Source organism: Lynx canadensis, chromosome B3 (assembly GCF_007474595.2).
Source record: "Lynx canadensis isolate LIC74 chromosome B3, mLynCan4.pri.v2, whole genome shotgun sequence".
Classification (NCBI taxonomy): Eukaryota; Metazoa; Chordata; class Mammalia; order Carnivora; family Felidae; genus Lynx; species Lynx canadensis.
The window spans coordinates 83,974,944-83,992,982 of NC_044308.2; the positions used below are offsets into that span (position 1 = coordinate 83,974,944).

The window sequence follows — 18,039 nt, forward strand, 5'->3', positions numbered from 1 at the left end:
TGAAAATATGCCTAAAAACTGAAATCCAAAAAGAAAATAATTTGTAAGACAGTAATTTAATTAACTGAAAGAACAAAACAAAATTGAAAACAAGAATGATGAAAGATATTAATAGAAGTCTAGAGAAAATTAAATCTGCATTACACCTAGGTTTTGTGAGTAACTCGTAAATGTTAGTCTTTAAAAAGTGCATTTTTTTAAAAAAGTACATTTCCCTGGGGCACCTGGATGGCTCAGTTGGTTAAGGGTCTAACTCCTGACTTTGGCTCAGGTCATGATCTCACAATTTGTGAGATGGAGCCCTGCGTGCCGGAAGCCTGCTTGGGATTCTCTCTCTCTCCCTCTTTCTCTGCCCCTCCCTCCCTCCCTCAAGGATACTCTCTAAATGAATAAATAAACTTAAAAAATTTAAAAAAAATTTAACAAGTACATTTCCTTAAAACTGTTACAATAAAAGCAGTAGCTTATAAACTAAAATATAGTTTACTTCTAATTATGTTCAAAACCAAAGTTCCAGTCAATATATTATCACATATATAACATCTGCACAATAAATAGCTAAAATAGTACAAGTACAAAATCACATTTACCTTTGTGTGAACAGTGAATTTTACTTTATCTCTCTCACTCAGAGCATCAGAAATGTCCACTTGCAGAGCAGCATCACTTTGAAGATCTACATTTATTGCTTTAAGCTAGAAAAAGATAACACCTTAATAAAAATCCTATGGGCATTTATAATCTCATTCTTTTCTCAGACATTAACACAATGCAAAAACAAAACAAAACAAAACAAAATAATCTTAAATCTAAAAAAGTACTCAAGTTCATTAGAACTACATACATATTTTGAAGGGCAGTTTATTTGGGTATGTTATTATCTTAATTTTTCATTCTATAGTATTCAACTACGCTTTGTATGAGTCAATGGGATAACCATTATTCATTATAATTTCACTCAAAAAGTAAACTATTTTTTCTCTCTCCTCTTCTCTGCCATTGTGGTGTGTGAAGTTAACTGCTTCTTACCATGGGTAGCAGCAGGGAAGTCTGGAAGGTACCCTAGCCTAGGAGCTTGGATGACCTGGGTTTGAATCCCATCTCTGCACATTAATATACTCTGATTTGGGTCTTCTCACAAGACTTGCAGAATCACACTTAAAATGTGGCCAAGAAACAGGGGCGCCTGGGTGGCTCAGTCGGTTAAGTGTCTGACTTCGTCTCAGGTCATGATCTCACGTTTCGTGAGTTCGAGCCCCACGTCGGGCTCTGTGCTGACAGCTTGGAGCCTGGAGCCTGCTTCGGATTCTGTTGTCTCCCTCTCTCTCTGCCCCTCCCCCATTCACATTCTGTCTCTCTTTCTCTCAAAAATAAATAAAGATTAAAACAAACAAACAAACAAAAAAAACGTGGCCAAGAAACAAAAGCAGAATCATCCCATTCCCCAGTGAATTCGGATGAAAACTGGTAATAAAATCAGGTACAACTCCAAGAGGAGGCACTGGAGAAGAACCAAGCTGGTCTAGAATGGATAGCACATGAGATGGCATATATATTTATGCTGCATGAAGGTTACATACTTGTATTCTATCACTCTGTAAACATCACTACCACCTCAACAATAAACATGTTTTACTAGAAAAATGATTCTTCTCTGTTACTATGCTTCTGCACCAGTAAGGTGATTCAGTAATAAATATGCAGGACCTTTTGTTTGAAAGAAATAAATACATAAAATAAACTATTTTCCAAGAAGATGGTTCATTAACATTCAAGTATCCTAAAATTAAGGAAAGTATCTACCTTTTAGAACAAGAAAAATAATGAAAAGGCTAATAATTTTAACTCTACTGCTTATTTTAGTTCAGTAATTTACAATGAAACTATTATATATACTACATATAACATATTTATAGTGCTAAAAATGGCAACATAATACTCAATAACTACCTCCTGTGTAGGAATTAAAGCTCACATTTTACTCTACAAGCTTTAATATATTTAAATGATTGAATACGTTCTCTATGTAGTGCTTCCATTTACTTGTCTATGAGAAGACTTCTCTATAATTCTTTTTTTTAAGTTTATTTATTTTGAGAGAGAGACCTCGTGTACACTTGAGCGGGGGAGGAGCCTGACACGTGGCTCAAACTCATGAACTGTGAGATCATGACCTGAACTAAAATCTTAACCAACTGAGCCATCCAGGCACCACCCCCCACCTTTTTTCTTTAAAGTAAACTCTATCTATTGGGGCGCCTGGGTGGCGCAGTCGGTTGAGCGTCCGACTTCAGCCAGGTCACGATCTCGCGGTCCGTGAGTTCGAGCCCCGCGTCGGGCTCTGGGCTGATGGCTCAGAGCCTGGAGCCTGTTTCCGATTCTGTGTCTCCCTCTCTCTCTGCCCCTCCCCCGTTCATGCTCTGTCTCTCTCTGTCCCAAAAATAAATAAACGTTGAAAAAAAAAATTTAAAAAAAAATAAAGTAAACTCTATCACCAACGTGGGGCTCCAACTCACAATCCCAAGATCAAGAGTCACATGCTCTGACTGAGCCAGCCAGGCACCCCTCTAATTCTTACCATATTTATAATTCTTAAATTTCATCTATATACTTCCCCTTTAAACAAATATGCATTCTAAAATGTTTGACTAATTTGGAAACCTATAAAAAAAAATCAAACACACTAAAAGATGAAAATAAAGTCTTAGCCAGCTGCAAAGATATGAAATATTTAAAGTCTAATTAACAGCCTACTTCAAATACTCCAATTGTAAAACCCAGGTCTTACTTTGGGAATCGCACCTAATCATCAGCATTTCAAATTTTAATTACAATGTAAAAGGAAAAAAATGCTGGAAACAGAATTGTTTATGACCTCAGTCATATATTTAAAAGTGCAGGGGCACCTAGGTAGCTCAGTCGGTGTCCGTCTCTTGATTTCAGCTCAGGTCATGGTTTCACGGTTTGTGAGATCGAGCCCTGCATCGGGCTCTATGCTGACAGCATGGAGCCTGCTTGGGATTCTTTCTGTCCCTCTCTCTCTGCCCCTCCCTCGCTCGCATTTTTCTCTTTCTCTCTCAAAATAAATAAACTTAAAAAAAATGCATACATAAAAGGCTTATAGGAAATATAACAAAATGTGACCATCAGTGGATTTTCTTTATGTATTCCTTCATTGTCCCAATTGTCCACAATATGCATACATTACTTTTACAAATGGTGGGGAGCCCCCTTAAAATGGAAATCCCATGATCTATTAAAATATTAATTTTAAGGGGGCGCCTGGGTGGCGCAGTCGGTTAAGCGTCCGACATCAGCCAGGTCACGATCTTGCGGTCCGTGAGTTCGAGCCCCGCGTCAGGCTCTGGGCTGATGGCTCGGAGCCTGGAGCCTGTTTCCGATTCTGTGTCTCCCTCTCTCTCTGCCTCTCCCCCGTTCATGCTCTGTCTCTCTCTGTCCCCAAAATAAATAAAAAACGTTGAAAAAAAATTTAAAAAAATAAAAAATAAAAAAAAATATTAATTTTAGGAATTTTTTCATTAAATAGTTGTTTAACTTCCATTAGTAATGAACAAAAGTAACATTTCACTTCTGTACTATTGGTTCTAGATTGAGTAGACCTGTTTTTAAAAGATAAAGACCATTACAGGGGTGCCTTGGTGACTCAGTCGGTTGAGCGTCCAACTTTAGTTTAGGTCATGATCTCGTGGTTCATGAGTTCAAACCCCATGTTGAACCTGCTTTGGATTCTCTCTCTCTCTGTCTCTCTCTCACTCTGCCCCTCCCCTGCTCGTGCTCTTTCAAAAATAAACATCAAAAACATTTTTAAGAAAAAAATAAATTACATGGTACTGGGGTGCCTGAATGGCTCTGTTGGTTAAGTGCCCTACTCTTGATTTCAGCTCAGGTCATGATCTCATGGTTTGGGAGATTGTGCTGAAAGCTCAGAACCTGCTTGAGATCCTCTCTCTCTCAAAATAAATAAATAAACTTAAAAAAAAAACCACTTAAATTATGTAGTACTATCTCTGATGGCCTTTAGTAAAAACTTTATAGGTAACTTAAGTTTATATTAAGTTAAATTTCATCAGTAATCATCTTTTTTAAAGTTTATACTATAAACTTACATAAATTATTTAAAAATTTGTTATTGTACTCAATGCTATATGTAACCCATTGTCTGATAAAAGAAATGAAATTAAGAGTTGCCTTGAGGGGCACCTGGGTGGCTTAGTCAGTTAAGCATCTGACTCTTGATTTCAGCTCAAGTCATGATTTCATGGTTTATTGAGTGGTATTGAGCCCCACATTTGGCTCTGGGCTGACAGTGTGGAGCCTGCTTGGGGTTTCTCTCTCAAATAAACAAACAAATAAATAAACAAACATTAAAAGGAAAAAAAAAAGTGTTTCCTTTTTTCTCTTTACTCACAATCAGGATACTTTTAAGATGCTTATTGTGGTAGAGTGAATAATGGCTCCCCCCAAAACATGCACATCCAAATATCTGGAACCTGTGGACATTACCTTATATGGTCAAAAAAAAAAAAAAAAAAGGCTCTGCAGGTGTGATTAAATTAAGGATCTTGAGATGGGGAGATTATCCTGGATTTCCCAAATGGGCCTTAAATGCAGTTACAGATATCCTTATAAGAGGTGCAAAGAGATTAGACACAGACAAAGGGGAGGGCAACAGGACTATGGATGCAGAGATTAGAGTGATCCAGCCACAAGCTAAGGTTTGCTGGCAGCCACCAGAAACCAGAAGGGACAAGCAACAAATTCTTCCCTAGAATCCCAGGGAGCATGGCCCTGCTGACACCTTGATTTCAGTTCAGTGATCCTGTTTTCGGACTTCCGGCCTACAGAACTGTGAAGAGAATACATTTCTGCTGTATTCAGTGATCAGATTTGTAGTAATTTGTTAGAGCAGCCACAGGAAATTAATAAATTTATCATTACGATTTTTGGAATAATAATCTTGGCTTTTCTTATGTTTTCTCTGCCTTGTCAAGCATTTCCCAAATACAACTGATAGGCATCAACCTGGGTACTTGTTAAAAATACAGAACCCCAGGCCTGATCACAGGTTTATCAAAACAATCATCAAGGAAAAGCCTTAAAAACTGTGTTTGGAAACCCTAGCCTAGACTTACAGGGTTGTCTTTGCCTTTACAATCTTTGAAAACTTCAACTCAACTGCTAATATTTTGTTTTTAATGATTATATAAAACATTGTTCCCAGGTGTTATATCTGTATGTACATTTTAATTTTCAGATTTTAACTGTTGTATTATCAATTTTCAGGATTTCTACATCTGAATAGCTGTTATTTATTCTTCCAATTCAAAGTTATTCCCAATTATTTCTTTCTTCCATTTCCTTATCTCTGTATATCAAATATACTTGCCTCCTTTTTTCTGATAGCACAATGCTTGGCTTTTTTAAATTGTAACTTTTTTTGATAACAAATATTCTTATGTTATGTATTTACTGTTTTTGTTCTTGGATTCTCTCTTTTCAGGTATACCTTACATACAACGAAACACAGGTTTTAAGTATGTAATTTGAAGAGTCTTGACAAACACACAGGTTACACGCCTGTAATCATGACCACAATCATCCCCAGAAATTCCCATTACTTTCACGTTTCTACTTTTTTTTCTAACTCTTCTATAAATTCTTTTGTATGCCTTATGAAAGCTTGTAGCCCTTCACATATGGTCTTACAGCTATTAATCCAATCTATCATTTGTCTTTTTCATTCTTTTAGCAAGTATGTTCTAGAACTGATCTCAGGAAAAGCGCATGAATCACACATAAATAGGGTTACAGCAAACTGCTGATGCTGAGATTGTGACTCCTTTAATTTATATTTCATAATAGGTTCAAAATATCAGTTTCACATCTCAATTTTTTTTTCCATTTCCGAGCTTACAGAGAAAAGGAAACAAAAAGGAATATTTTGTTTGACAATAGATTTGCTTCACACACATCAGGGTGTTTTGTTTTGTTTTGTTTTAAGCCCTGTTTCTAATAACTAAGATGTGTAATGGAAAAGCCAGCCAATAAATGAAATCATCCCCTACACAAATACAAAATTTCCAATGAAAGCTAATCTGCTATTATTTCATCAATTCTAGATGCATACTTTGCACATTTTAACATCTGAAATAGGAATGCCTTATACCTGATGACAAATTCCAGTTTAATTGGCAATCTTTTTTCTTTCTTAGTAGCATATAAAGTATACCTTCCAGTCAATTGTGCCTTAGATTTGATATATTTTTATTGTAAATTTAATATTAATTTCATAAAATATACACAAGATTTTTCAGGCATGTATTCTTTTTTTTAGAGAAAAGTTAATGTTAGTTTTTATTAAGGGAAAGAGTGAAAGCAAACAACTTATGATTCATCAACATTTAATTAACTTTTTGAAATTAGTCAGGTAAGTGAAGAAATTCTCATTAGACTACATTCACCAGTTTCATCCTCATCTGGGCTGACAAACGTTGCAGTCTTTTGTCAAAGACTGGCTAGGTTAAACATTAGTGTCATGGTCAAGAAAAAGACAAGACAGAGCAAATGGATTAAGCAACATAAATACAGTACCATTAAAAAGATAATTTGGAAGACACTGTCCTATTGCTGATTAATTTTCCACATGTAATTTTTAGTAAAGAAAACATTCACTACTAGTTTACTATACTGACTCATTTACTATAAAGTATCTACTTTAGAACATTTCTAAAAAATTAGTTGTTCATCTTTTGCCAGAAAAGCAAATGTATAGAGATGGATGGATGGAGGAAGGAAGAAAAGGAAAATAACTGACTACTGTATAGCCTCCCAAATGGTGTCTTGCTTCTGTCCTTTTCCATCTTTAATCTATCCCTTATAATCCTATTAAACTAAAAATCATTCCTCAGCTCAAAACCTAGGGGTCCCTACTTGAAGAAAAGCCAAAGTCCACCAGGCCCTACAAAGTCTGCATCGGACATCATCTCTCAGGCTAATCTATTATTCCTCTGGCTGACTGCAGCCCTGCCATATGGCCTCTTTGTTGCCCCTTAAATACAGAAGCATGCTGCCACCTCAGGAGTCATTGCATTCACTGATCCCTCTACCTGGAACATTCTGCCCCCAGATATCTATCTGCATGACTCACTCCTTCATTTCCTTCAAGTTATTTACCAAAATGTCACCTTTTCAAGAAAGCCTTTCCTGGCAACCCTAAGACTACAACTCAACTCCCCTCCACCCCCAAACAAATCCCTATCCCCCCTTTAAAAATATTTGTTTATTTAACTTATTGTTTATTTATTTGAGAGAGAGCAGGGGAGGGACAGAGAGAGAGAGGGAGACAGAGGATCTGAAGTAGGCTCTGTACTGACAGTGGAGAGCCAGCAGAAAGCCAGCAGAGAGCACGACATGAGGCTCGAACTCACAAACCTCAAGATCATGGCCTGAGCTGAAGTCAGATACTTAATCGAATGAGCCACCCAGGCACCCCAATATTTATTTATTTTGAGAGAGAGAGAGAGCGAGCATGTGCACAAGCAGGGGAAAGGAGAAGAGGGAGAGAGAGAATCCCAAGCAGGCTAGGTGCTGTCAGTGCAGAGCCCGACTCAGGGCTCAATCCCACAACACCTTAAGATCATGACCTGAGCCAAAATCCAGAGTTTGATGCTTACCTGACTGAGCTACTAATGCACCCCACACCTCATTTTTTTCCTAGTACTTGTTTACCATCTACTATATTTTATTTTATTTTATTTTTTTTTTTTTCAACATTTATTTTATTTTTGGGACAGAGAGAGACAGAGCATGAACGGGGGAGGGGCAGAGAGAGAGGGAGACACAGAATCGGAAACAGGCTCCAGGCTCCGAGCCGTCAGCCCAGAGCCCGACGCGGGGCTCGAACTCACGGACCGCGAGATCGTGACCTGGCTGAAGTCGGACGCTTAACCGACTGCGCCACCCAGGCGCCCCTATTTTTTTAACAGTCCTCCATAACTATAATGTCAGCTCTGTAAGGACACAGATTTTTATTTTGTTCATTGCTATATGCCCAGTGGTGGACCTCAATAAATATTTATTGAATGTAGAGAAGAGTAGAAAGAAAGGTGGTAACCATAACTGGGCTAAGAAACTGTAATTAAGAGTATAATCAACAGAAAACCCCTGAGACAGACAGAAGTAAATTTCATTAGGCTCACGAATTCAGGCCAAATTTTAAATTTATTTAACTCCTAGCACAAATATGATTTTGGAAGTCCTGTTAATACATAATTTTTATTATTACTGTACATCTTATACTGAGCAGTCAAATCAATGCTTGATTATATATACATTTTCTGGAAACTGGCATTTGCAGCCAGATTTTCTGTCATATACTATACCTGGTTTGCAAATTCCCATAATTAGTATCAATTCAACCATCAACTCTCTGCGTTTACACTTTGAACTGCTTGCTGTATGTGGCTAGATAAAGTTACAGCTGGCATTTGCAAGCAGACTTCCTCTCACATACCATATCAGACACAATAAAATATAACTAGGGTATTACTAGGGAGGGAAGTACTACTGGTGTTCACCTCTGCATTCCCTCTAAGTCAAAGTTAATACAAATGTACAAGTGTACAAATACAACACTTTACTCTTTACACAATATACTAATACACATTTATTTAATAAACTTTTTAACGAACTTAAAAGTATATTCAAACAACAGTCCTAGGTATTATGGAATATATAAGGTGAACAAAAAGCCTTGCCTTAAAGAAATCTGTAGTGAGGAACACAAATCAACTTTATGTAATAAAACACAAAAATTAAGTGTTTCCTATTCTCTTTTCCTTACCAGTTTTTACTATGTGTACAATTTAACCTTATCAATACCTCCTGTCCCGTGACCTTTCCATGTATCTCCAGCCTGTTACCCCTCTCTCTGCTTCCCTCCTCTTCCACCCCACTGCATGGTGTATCACTCCAATACTTTTCTTATTGGTCCTAACAATTCTCATTGCTCTTTCTGCCATACTTGGCTTGCAAATTCCCACACTCAGGATCAATTCAACAATCATCTTTGCTTTCTGAGCTGCTGAGTGTGGCTAGAGAAGTCACAACTGGTCTAATACAAATTAATGGTCTTCAAATTGCATTAGGCTCTTAAAACCACTCAACACTCCTGGAAAGATCTGTTCAGCTCCCCTTCTGATTCCTTTCAGCAACTACACCAAACTTTTACTACCTCAACCATCTATATTTCCACGCCCACTCTCAACAAGTGACTTTGTTTCCCACATCCCAAAGAAATAAACACTAGCAGCTGTTTTTTCCTTAGACCCATCAATAAACTCTTCTAGCCTCATCATCTTCTCCACTTTCTCATAAGTGGTATCCTGTGGAGGGCAGAATTGTCTGCCCACCTGAGCATTTAATCATCCTGTCTGCTCCACAACCTGTTCATATACTGCTCTTCTAGTCAAGTTAGCCTCGGTCCCACAAACCCTTCACACACTGAGCACCTAATTTCCAAATCCAATACTTTTTAGTGTTCTTGACTTCTCTGGAGTATTTTGCCTTGGTGATCATTCTGTCCACTTCCTTTAAACTCTCTCACCTTCTGGGGACTTCTCTCATACTCTTCCTACCTCTCTCAGCCCTGTCAATTGATCCATTTCTTCTCTATAACCCTTAAATGTTGGTTTCTACAGTGCTATCTAGCTGGGCAATCTCAGTCGTCCTTGACTATAACTCCTAAATTTGTATCATCAACTCAGACCTCTAAGTTCCCAATTATACTTTCACCCTACCAACTAGACATACCCACCTGGATGTATTCACTTATTAACAAATAAATGACTTCAATGTACAAACCACTGTCCTAGGTGCTAGGGATAGAGCAGTGAAGACACAATCCTCATCCTTACAGATCTTACATTCTAGTTTGGCAGGAAAGGGATTAAATGCCTTATAGGCACTTCAAATCCAACATATACGAAACCAAACATATTATCTAACCTTCTGTTTCTCTCTCCTGCATTCCTCATTTTCTCTTTTTCCTTTGCCCAGCCCATGTACTTATTCAGTCACTATGCCCTGTTAAATCTATCTCCTAAACATCTCTTTGCTATGTCCCTTCCTTCATCCCCTATTTCACTGCCTTAGTTACACCTTCATCATTTTTCATCTGGACTGTTGCAACGGCCTGTTAACTGATTTCTCTGCTTTATGAAAGGAAGGATCAGTTATCTACAATGCTATTTTCATCTAGGCATAGGCCTTTCCTAGCTTAAAATCCCTCAGGACTTCACACTGACTGGAATTTTAATTATTATGCACCTTACACTTAATCTGTACATATCTGCCCTTGTCCCATATCTGCCCCTGCTTCCTGTAAGAACAAGTACTCCAGGTAGAACCAAATTATTTACTCATGCTATTCAGTCTGCTGGCAAGCATTCCTCTTCCTGAGAGCCTACAAAATTCCTGCTCAACATTTAAGGCTTAGTTCATTTAGGTAAGCCACTTAGCATAGTGGCTAAGAGTGCCAGACCTGCAGCTTGACTGGCTGAGTCTGAATCCAGCTCTGTTAAAACCTTGGACAAGCTATTTAATGTCTCTGAACTTCAGTTCTCCTTTCCAAAGAATAGTAGCAACTACTTAACAGGGGTTTGAGAATTGAGTTAATATATGGAAAGTAGCCGGCACAGAGTAAATGCTACATTGGCATGCAGCTATCATTATGTCCTCACTACTTCCCCTTCTCTCAAAAGTAAACACTCTCTCCTTTGTACTCCCATGGCACTTTATCATAAGTCTGTCACTACAGTGTGATGGTCTTAGGGCGGGAACTTTCTTTTTCTTCTGCCAACATTCATCTTCTTATCCTCTGCCCAAAAAATCGATGTCACATTTTTATCTAAAACAACTATCAATAAATGTGGAATGTATTCAAACTGTTATGTAGGTACAAAAGAAAATGCAAACATCTGGCCAAGTCTTCAAAAACAAGTCAAATTTCAAGTGGAAAAAAAAAATGTGAAGAAAAAAAAAGCCACTCTACAACATTAAAAAGCATGCGTAAAGCAGACATTAAAGTGCAGAGGTGCCTGGGCAATGACAAATGGACTAGAGTATGTCTAGAGTGTGTATGTGTGGGAAGGACATACTGAGAAATAAGCCAGACTAAAAGTGTCATGAATGGTGTTTAATGCTTGTGTAAGGAGTTTGAACCTTACTGCAAAAGAACTGGGTCCAAGTAAGTACTTTTAACTAGTGGCATTATATGATTTAGTCATTTTAGTTAGGTAACTTTAAATACCTAACAAGGCTGGATTGGAAGGCAGACAGACAAGAGACACAGACCAATGACAGGAATTGCTACAATCCAGGCAAGAAACAGCAAGGACATTAAGAGGGGCCATACAAATGAAAGATGGGATAAACAATATTTTTGAGATGAAATTAACTGGCCTCAGTGATTATACTAATATGGAAATGAAGGATGACTCAGGTTCCTTGCCTGCACGATGGAAAATGATAACATTAACGAAGATAAGGAATAGAGGGGGAGGAGTAAGACTAGGAGTCTAGGAGAGCTGTAGTTACTCCACCTGGAGTAATGCTGAAAACAATAAACATTTTATTTAGAACTAAAATCAAATGCTAAGAATTACGCCATCACACTGGCACCCACTGCTCTTATTTAACAAGCACAAGCACATCAGAGCAAAATGTGTCCAGTTCAAAGGGCTCATTTGTTTACTAAATAATATGTTACTGTCTTTCATTTTGGGGAAAAAATAGCCTATTATGTAGAGGTATGGCTACAGGATGGCCAGTATTTTTCAATACTGTGTATTTTTTAAAGCCTGCTTTTTAAGTTACTCATAAAACAGTATTTTCTTAAGGCTGTAAGATTCTCTTCTGTTCCAAATATCATCATGAAAATTTAAGGCTGCTTAAAAATGTGTTTTATTACTTATTTTTCTTAAGTTTACTTATTTTGAAAGAGAGAGAGAGTGAGCACATGAGTGGGGAAGGGGAAGAGAGAGTGGGAGAAAGAATCCCAAGCAGCCTCTGCATTTTCTGCACAGAACCCAATAGCAGGGCTTGAACCCACGAACCGTGAGATCATGACCCAAGCTGAAATCAAGAGTTGGACACTTAACTGACTGAGCAACCTATGCACCCCTAAAAATGTATTTTAAAATACTGACTTTAACTTTGCTTACTTGCTGCTCTGTATGAAATGCTTGCATTATTTTTGAATCTGTGATTCATATCAAAATTCCTATCAATATATGCACTTCATGCTTTTTCTCTATCAAGACTCTCATTCTTTTTTTTTAACGTTTATTTATTTTTGAGACAGAGAGAGACAGAGCATGAACAGGGGAAGGGCAGAGAGAGAGGGAGACACAGAATCTGAAACGGGCTCCAGGCTCTGAGCTGTCAGCACAGAGCCCGACGCGGGGCTCGAACTCACAGATCGTGAGATCATGACCTGAGCCGAAGTCGGACACTCAACCAACTGAGCCACCCAGGCGCCCCAAGACTCTCATTCTTAAAAGGCTGAACAAGATAACCTAAACTAAAATTACAATGCTTAAAATTCTAATGACAACCTATTTCTATCAGGACAAACACAATATAAGGAAATTTAAACAGGCCAGATATTTCTGTTCTTGAAATGAGGAAATAGCAGGATAACTGAAGCTATAATCAAAGTTCAGTGCCCAACAGAAACTTCTTGGATGCTTGCTGAAAAAGTAGTATATGTCCAGAGCTAGAACAAACAATCCTAAAATCTGTATGGAACCAGCAAAGACCCTGAATAGCCAAAGCAATCCTGAAAAAGAAAACCAAAGCTGCTTAGGCGTCACAATTCTGGACTTCAAGCTCTATTACAAAGCTGTAATCATCAAGACAGCACGGTACTGGCACAAACACACACACACAGATCAATGGAACAGAGCAGAAAACCCAGAAATGGACCCACAAACATATGGCCAACTAATCTTTGACAAAGTGGGAAAGAATACCCAATGGAAAAGACAGTCTTCAGCAAGCAGCATTGGGAAAACTGGACAGGGACATGCAGAAGAATGAACCTAGACCACTTTCTTACACCATACACAAAAATAAACTCAAAATGGATGAAAGACCTAAACGTAAGACAGGAAGCCATCAGAATCCTAGAGGAGAAAACAGCCAACAACTTCTTTGACCTCACCCACAGCAACTTCTTACTAGACAGGTTTCCAGATGCAAGGGAAACAAAAGCAAAAATGAACTATTGGGACCTTATCAAGATAAAAAGCCTCTGCACAGTAAAGGAAACAATCAACAAAACTAAAAGGCAACCGACGAATGGAAGATGATATTTGCAAATGACATATCAAATAAAGGGTTAGTACCCAAAATCTGTAACAAACTTATCAAAATCAACACCCCAAAAAACAAATAATCCAGTGAAGAAATGGGCAAATGACATGAATAGACACTTCTCCAAAGAAGACACCCAGATGGCCAACAGACATGTGAAAAAAATACTCAACCTCAATCAGCAAGGAACTACAAATCAAAACCATAATGAGAAACCATCTCACACCTGTAAGAATGGCTAAGATTAACAACTCAGGCAACAGCAGATGTTGGTGAGGATGCAGAGAAAGAGGAACCTTTTGCACTGCTGGCAGGAATACAAACTGGTGCAGCCACTCTGGAAAACAGTAGGAAGGTTCCTCAAAAAATTAAAAATAGAGAACTACCCTACAACCCAGCAATTGCACTACTAGGTACTTATCCAATGGATACAAAAATGTTGATTCAAAAGGGCACATGCATCCAATGTTTATAGCAGCACTATCGACAACAGCCAAAGTATGGAAAGAGCCCAAATGTCCACTGACAGTTAAATGGATAAAGATGTGGTGTGTGTATATATACACACACACACATACACACGCAATGGAATATTACTCAGCGATCAAAAAGAATGAAATCTTGCCATTTGCAACAACGTGGATGGAAGTGGAGGGTATTATGCTAAGTGAAATGAGTCAGTCAGAGAAAGACAAATATCATATGATTTCACTCATGTGAAATTTAAAATACAAAACAGATGAACATAAGGGAAGGGAAGCAAGAATAATATAAAAAGAAAGGGAGACAAACCACAAGAGACTCAAATACAGAGAACAAACTGAGGGTTGCTGGAGGGGTTGTGGGTGGGGGGATGGGCTAAATGGGCGAGGGGTATTAAGGAGGGCACTTGGTGGGATGAGCACGGGGTGTTATATGTAAGTGATGAATCACTAAATTCTATTCCTGAAATCATTATTACACCATATGTTAACTAACTTGGATTTAAATTAAAAAAAAAAAAAAAAAGAAAGAAAAAGTAGTGTATGTCAATTACACTCGGATTAAAAAAAGAAGAAAAAGAAACGAGATATAAAAAAAAGTAGTTATCTGTCCTTCTCCCTGCTTCAGGAGGGCAGAACCCAGAAACTTTTGTTTTGTTTTCCAAACACCTCAGGTGATTCTGAAGCAAGTGTTTCAAGGCCACTCTGAGAAATACTTGTACTGGTTCTGGCATCAGAAACATGGTTTAAAGTCCACCTCTCCCACTCATTGGTTGTGTGACCTCAGACCACTTAGTTTCTCCAAGGTTCAGATTTTTCATGTGTAAAAGGCGAATACTAAGTTTCACAAAGATGATGAGAGGATATAATGAAACAATGCTTATACAGTACTTAACACGGTGCACACCTATAATTATTACTATGATTTATCCAGTTCCACAGGACAAAAATTAGGAAGAACCAGACATATATACATATTCACCATGACGTTCTAAATGCTTTGTAATTCATGGTAATGTTTTTTCCATTTTCATATTAAAATTTTCATCTCTAAAATTCTACAAAAATCTCCTGGTCCGGCATGCTCTTTGTCTCCCTTTTCCTTTAATTTTGGAATACATGAAAAAAGTTTTTGGCCACATTACGTAAGTGCTTCCAATTTCATAAACAAATCGTACCAAAGGCATAAGGCAGTGAACATGAATATTAACCAGAAAATACTTTTCATATCAACATAAGTACTCAAAAAAATTAGTATTTTTACTCAACATTAGTCAGATTTTATAGGAAAGCAAATCCTGTTTGCTTTTTCTGGTAGACCACAAAAATTAGACACAAAGTTATCTAAATAAAGAAGGCCAACTGCTTTATATTTAGAAAAATCAGTTTAATTGGACTATAATCAATTCATCTCCTTTCATTACACAACTCTAGTGGTTTCCCCTATTTTAAAATCCTAAATGTAATCTATAAGTGACCATCTATCTAACTCCACTGTCTTATCCCAGAAGATGCATATACACACACAGTTTAAAAATTCATTAGAAACTAATTTTTTTTTTTTAAGAAATAACCAGAAATCTACAGGTGCCTGGGTGGCTCAGTTGGGTGGGCATCCGACTCTTGATTTTGGCTTAGGTCATAATCCCAGGGTGGTGGGATCAAGCCAGGCTTTGGGCTCCATGCTGAGTGTGAAGCCTGCTTACAATTCTCTCTCTCTCTCTCTCTCTCTCTCTGCCCCTCACTCTCAAAATCAATCAATAAATAAACATTTAAAACAACCAGAAATCCATACGTATGATGCTTTCACACTAACTAGAAATTCTAAATGATGCTTTTGTGTAAACTGAGAAATTTATTAAAACATCAATTATAAAAGTATGCAGCCCCCTCTGCATCCTTTTTATCACTTGAAAGCTTTATAAAGCTCATCAGTTAATACTACCTCAGCTTGTATTTAAAAAACAATAATAATATCCTTCAAGAATATTTTATCACCTGCCAAAAATCAACTAACTGATGGGTCCCCCACATCATCTAACATGAATAAGTAAAGGCAAATGGAAAACTGAAGTGCAGTCTGTTAAATGTAATGGAACCAAGGAACCTTGCTGAGCTGCAATCATCATACATCAATATTTTTCAAGTGCTCACTTGTACAAGGCACTATACAGATTACACCCTTGAGCCAAGGCAAATGGTGGGGGGGGGGGTGGAGAGAGTGGGAGGGAGGAATCGGAGGCCTGGAGGCCCTTTCTTAAGTGGCATGCAATTGGCCTCAAAACTACCACCAAGGGAACTCTGCAAAAGATGTATTTTTTGGACAGTAAGAAACGCAAAGATACCGTGAGCTTCCAGCACTTTGCAAAATCTGGCAGGATACTGGAGAAGAGTTAAGGTTCCGCGACAGTGAAATTCCTTGCAAATGGGTAATTTAGAAAAAGCTTGTACTATGTCTGTTTTAGGAGAGAAGGGTGGGCGGCAGCGGGTTGGAGGTCCACAAGAAGGTGCCGCCAGAAGATCTGAGAATGGGTTTTCACAGCCCCGAAAGTGTCGAGGGTGAGGGGACGGAGGGATCCAGCTCCGGCCTCCACCTCCACTTCCCCACCTGCCCCGACCCAAGCGGTGGAGGAGGTCCAACGGAGGGTCTGAGTCAGGGGCAAGCAAGCGGTCCTGGGTCCTCGGGAAATCAGAACGGAGCGGCCCCGAGGGAGGAAGGGCTGCAGGAGGGCGGGGCGCGGTGCAGCGAGGAAACCGAAAGGAGGACGGCGGGGGAAAGGGGCCGTGGGACCCGGGACCCTTCCGGGTACCACACCCGGGGGCCAAGGCGGGGGCGGGAGGGTCCCGTCAGCGAGAAGGAGGCAGAACTTACTCCGCGGTCCTCCTCCGAGAGGAAGTCGGGGCCGTCGTCCAGGCCTTCCTGCGGGGTTGCCGGGCCCGGCGCACCGGGGGAGAAGATGGAGTTGGGGAGACACAAAGGGAGACATTAGTGCCAGGCCGGCGCGGCCCCCGCGCCCGCCCCGCGCCCGCCGCCCCCACCGCGCGCCCGGGGCTCGGCGCCGCTGAGAACACCCACCATCATGGCTGCTCCGAGTCGAGGGCCAGCGCAGGCGCGCAACGCACCGCGGGGCCGGAGAGAGCCGGCAGCAGCGGGAGGGGCGGGGCTGGTGGCGGCAGGCGGGGGCGGGGCCTCGGAGCAGCCCGCTCCGCCCCGCCCTGGAGCCGAGGGCCGGGGGCCATGAGCGGTAGGAAAAAGGAAGGCAGGGCCCTCCGCCCAAGGTCGAGGCACCCTAGTCGGAAAGGCCCCAAAGGCCCAGACCCACATGGCTGCTGGCAGGTCTCAGCTGGCCGGCTCTGACCCGGAAGGAGCCCAATGCCACCCGGGGAGCTGTCCAGTTCCCTTTCCCCGAGGGCTGCAGTGAAAAAACCGAGCAAGCGCTCTCCAGAAGCCACAATAAGTCATCTTGTCTTTGTATTATGCCACACGATAATTAATCGCAATTAATATTTTGCCCATAGAAACTGTGAGAACTAAGGGCCTTCACACAGTCAGCTGTAATCAAGCTTTTACTGTTGATGAGGTAATAACCTCAGGGTTTGGGGCACTAATGGTTGAGCACTATAAAAATGAGTTGTTAGCGTTACAAGAGTATTCCTTTCATTTGTATGAACAAGTGCCTCCAAATCCACTCTAACTGTCCAGCCGGATGGCACCACGTGGGTGTCCAATCCAAAAGATGAGACAAATTATTCCTAAACCTTTGCGTCATGTCACCTTTACACACAAGCACACACTCAAACACCCAAGCTATCCTTGTGCTTCCAGCCACTTAACGGCATCAGCATTTTTAAATTTTCAGACCGGAAGCCTCAAAGTCCTATACAAATCCTTCCTTCTTCTCCCTCACTCATCACACCATTTAGTAACAAATTGTTACATTTATAATTGATTTTCTGTGTTATCTCTTAAATCTCCCACTCGCCCCTCTCCTCCCTTCCACAGCAATTACGCTCAGTATCTGTTTGACCTTTTCAATACTCTCCTAACTTTTCTTATTTCCATCTCTTTCCTCCATTGTACATACTGCTGCTAGTTTTCCTCCTAACACACAGACATTGATGATAATGCTGCTACCCTGTTTAATAATCTTTACACATCTTT

General features: G+C 39.7%; 1 protein-coding gene across 2 annotated transcripts in view; it reads right to left on the reverse strand.

Annotated features, from left to right (window-relative positions):
- SNX6 (sorting nexin 6) overlaps window positions 1-17,109 on the reverse strand; it is a 63,482-nt gene extending 46,373 nt beyond the window's left edge. Inside the window, exons 1-3 of one of the 2 annotated variants that reach the window (XM_030318923.1) lie at window positions 16,954-17,109; window positions 16,750-16,797; window positions 591-695 (exon numbers count right to left, since the gene is read on the reverse strand). In XM_030318923.1, coding sequence (XP_030174783.1) covers window positions 591-695; window positions 16,750-16,797; window positions 16,954-16,959 — 159 coding nt within the window. In that variant the 5' untranslated portion in view covers window positions 16,960-17,109. Of the gene's footprint in view, window positions 1-590; window positions 696-1,029; window positions 1,204-16,749; window positions 16,798-16,953 lie in introns of those variants that run through there. The other variant, XM_030318922.1, reaches the window with a different exon arrangement.
- Between the last annotated feature and the right edge of the window lie 930 nt (window positions 17,110-18,039).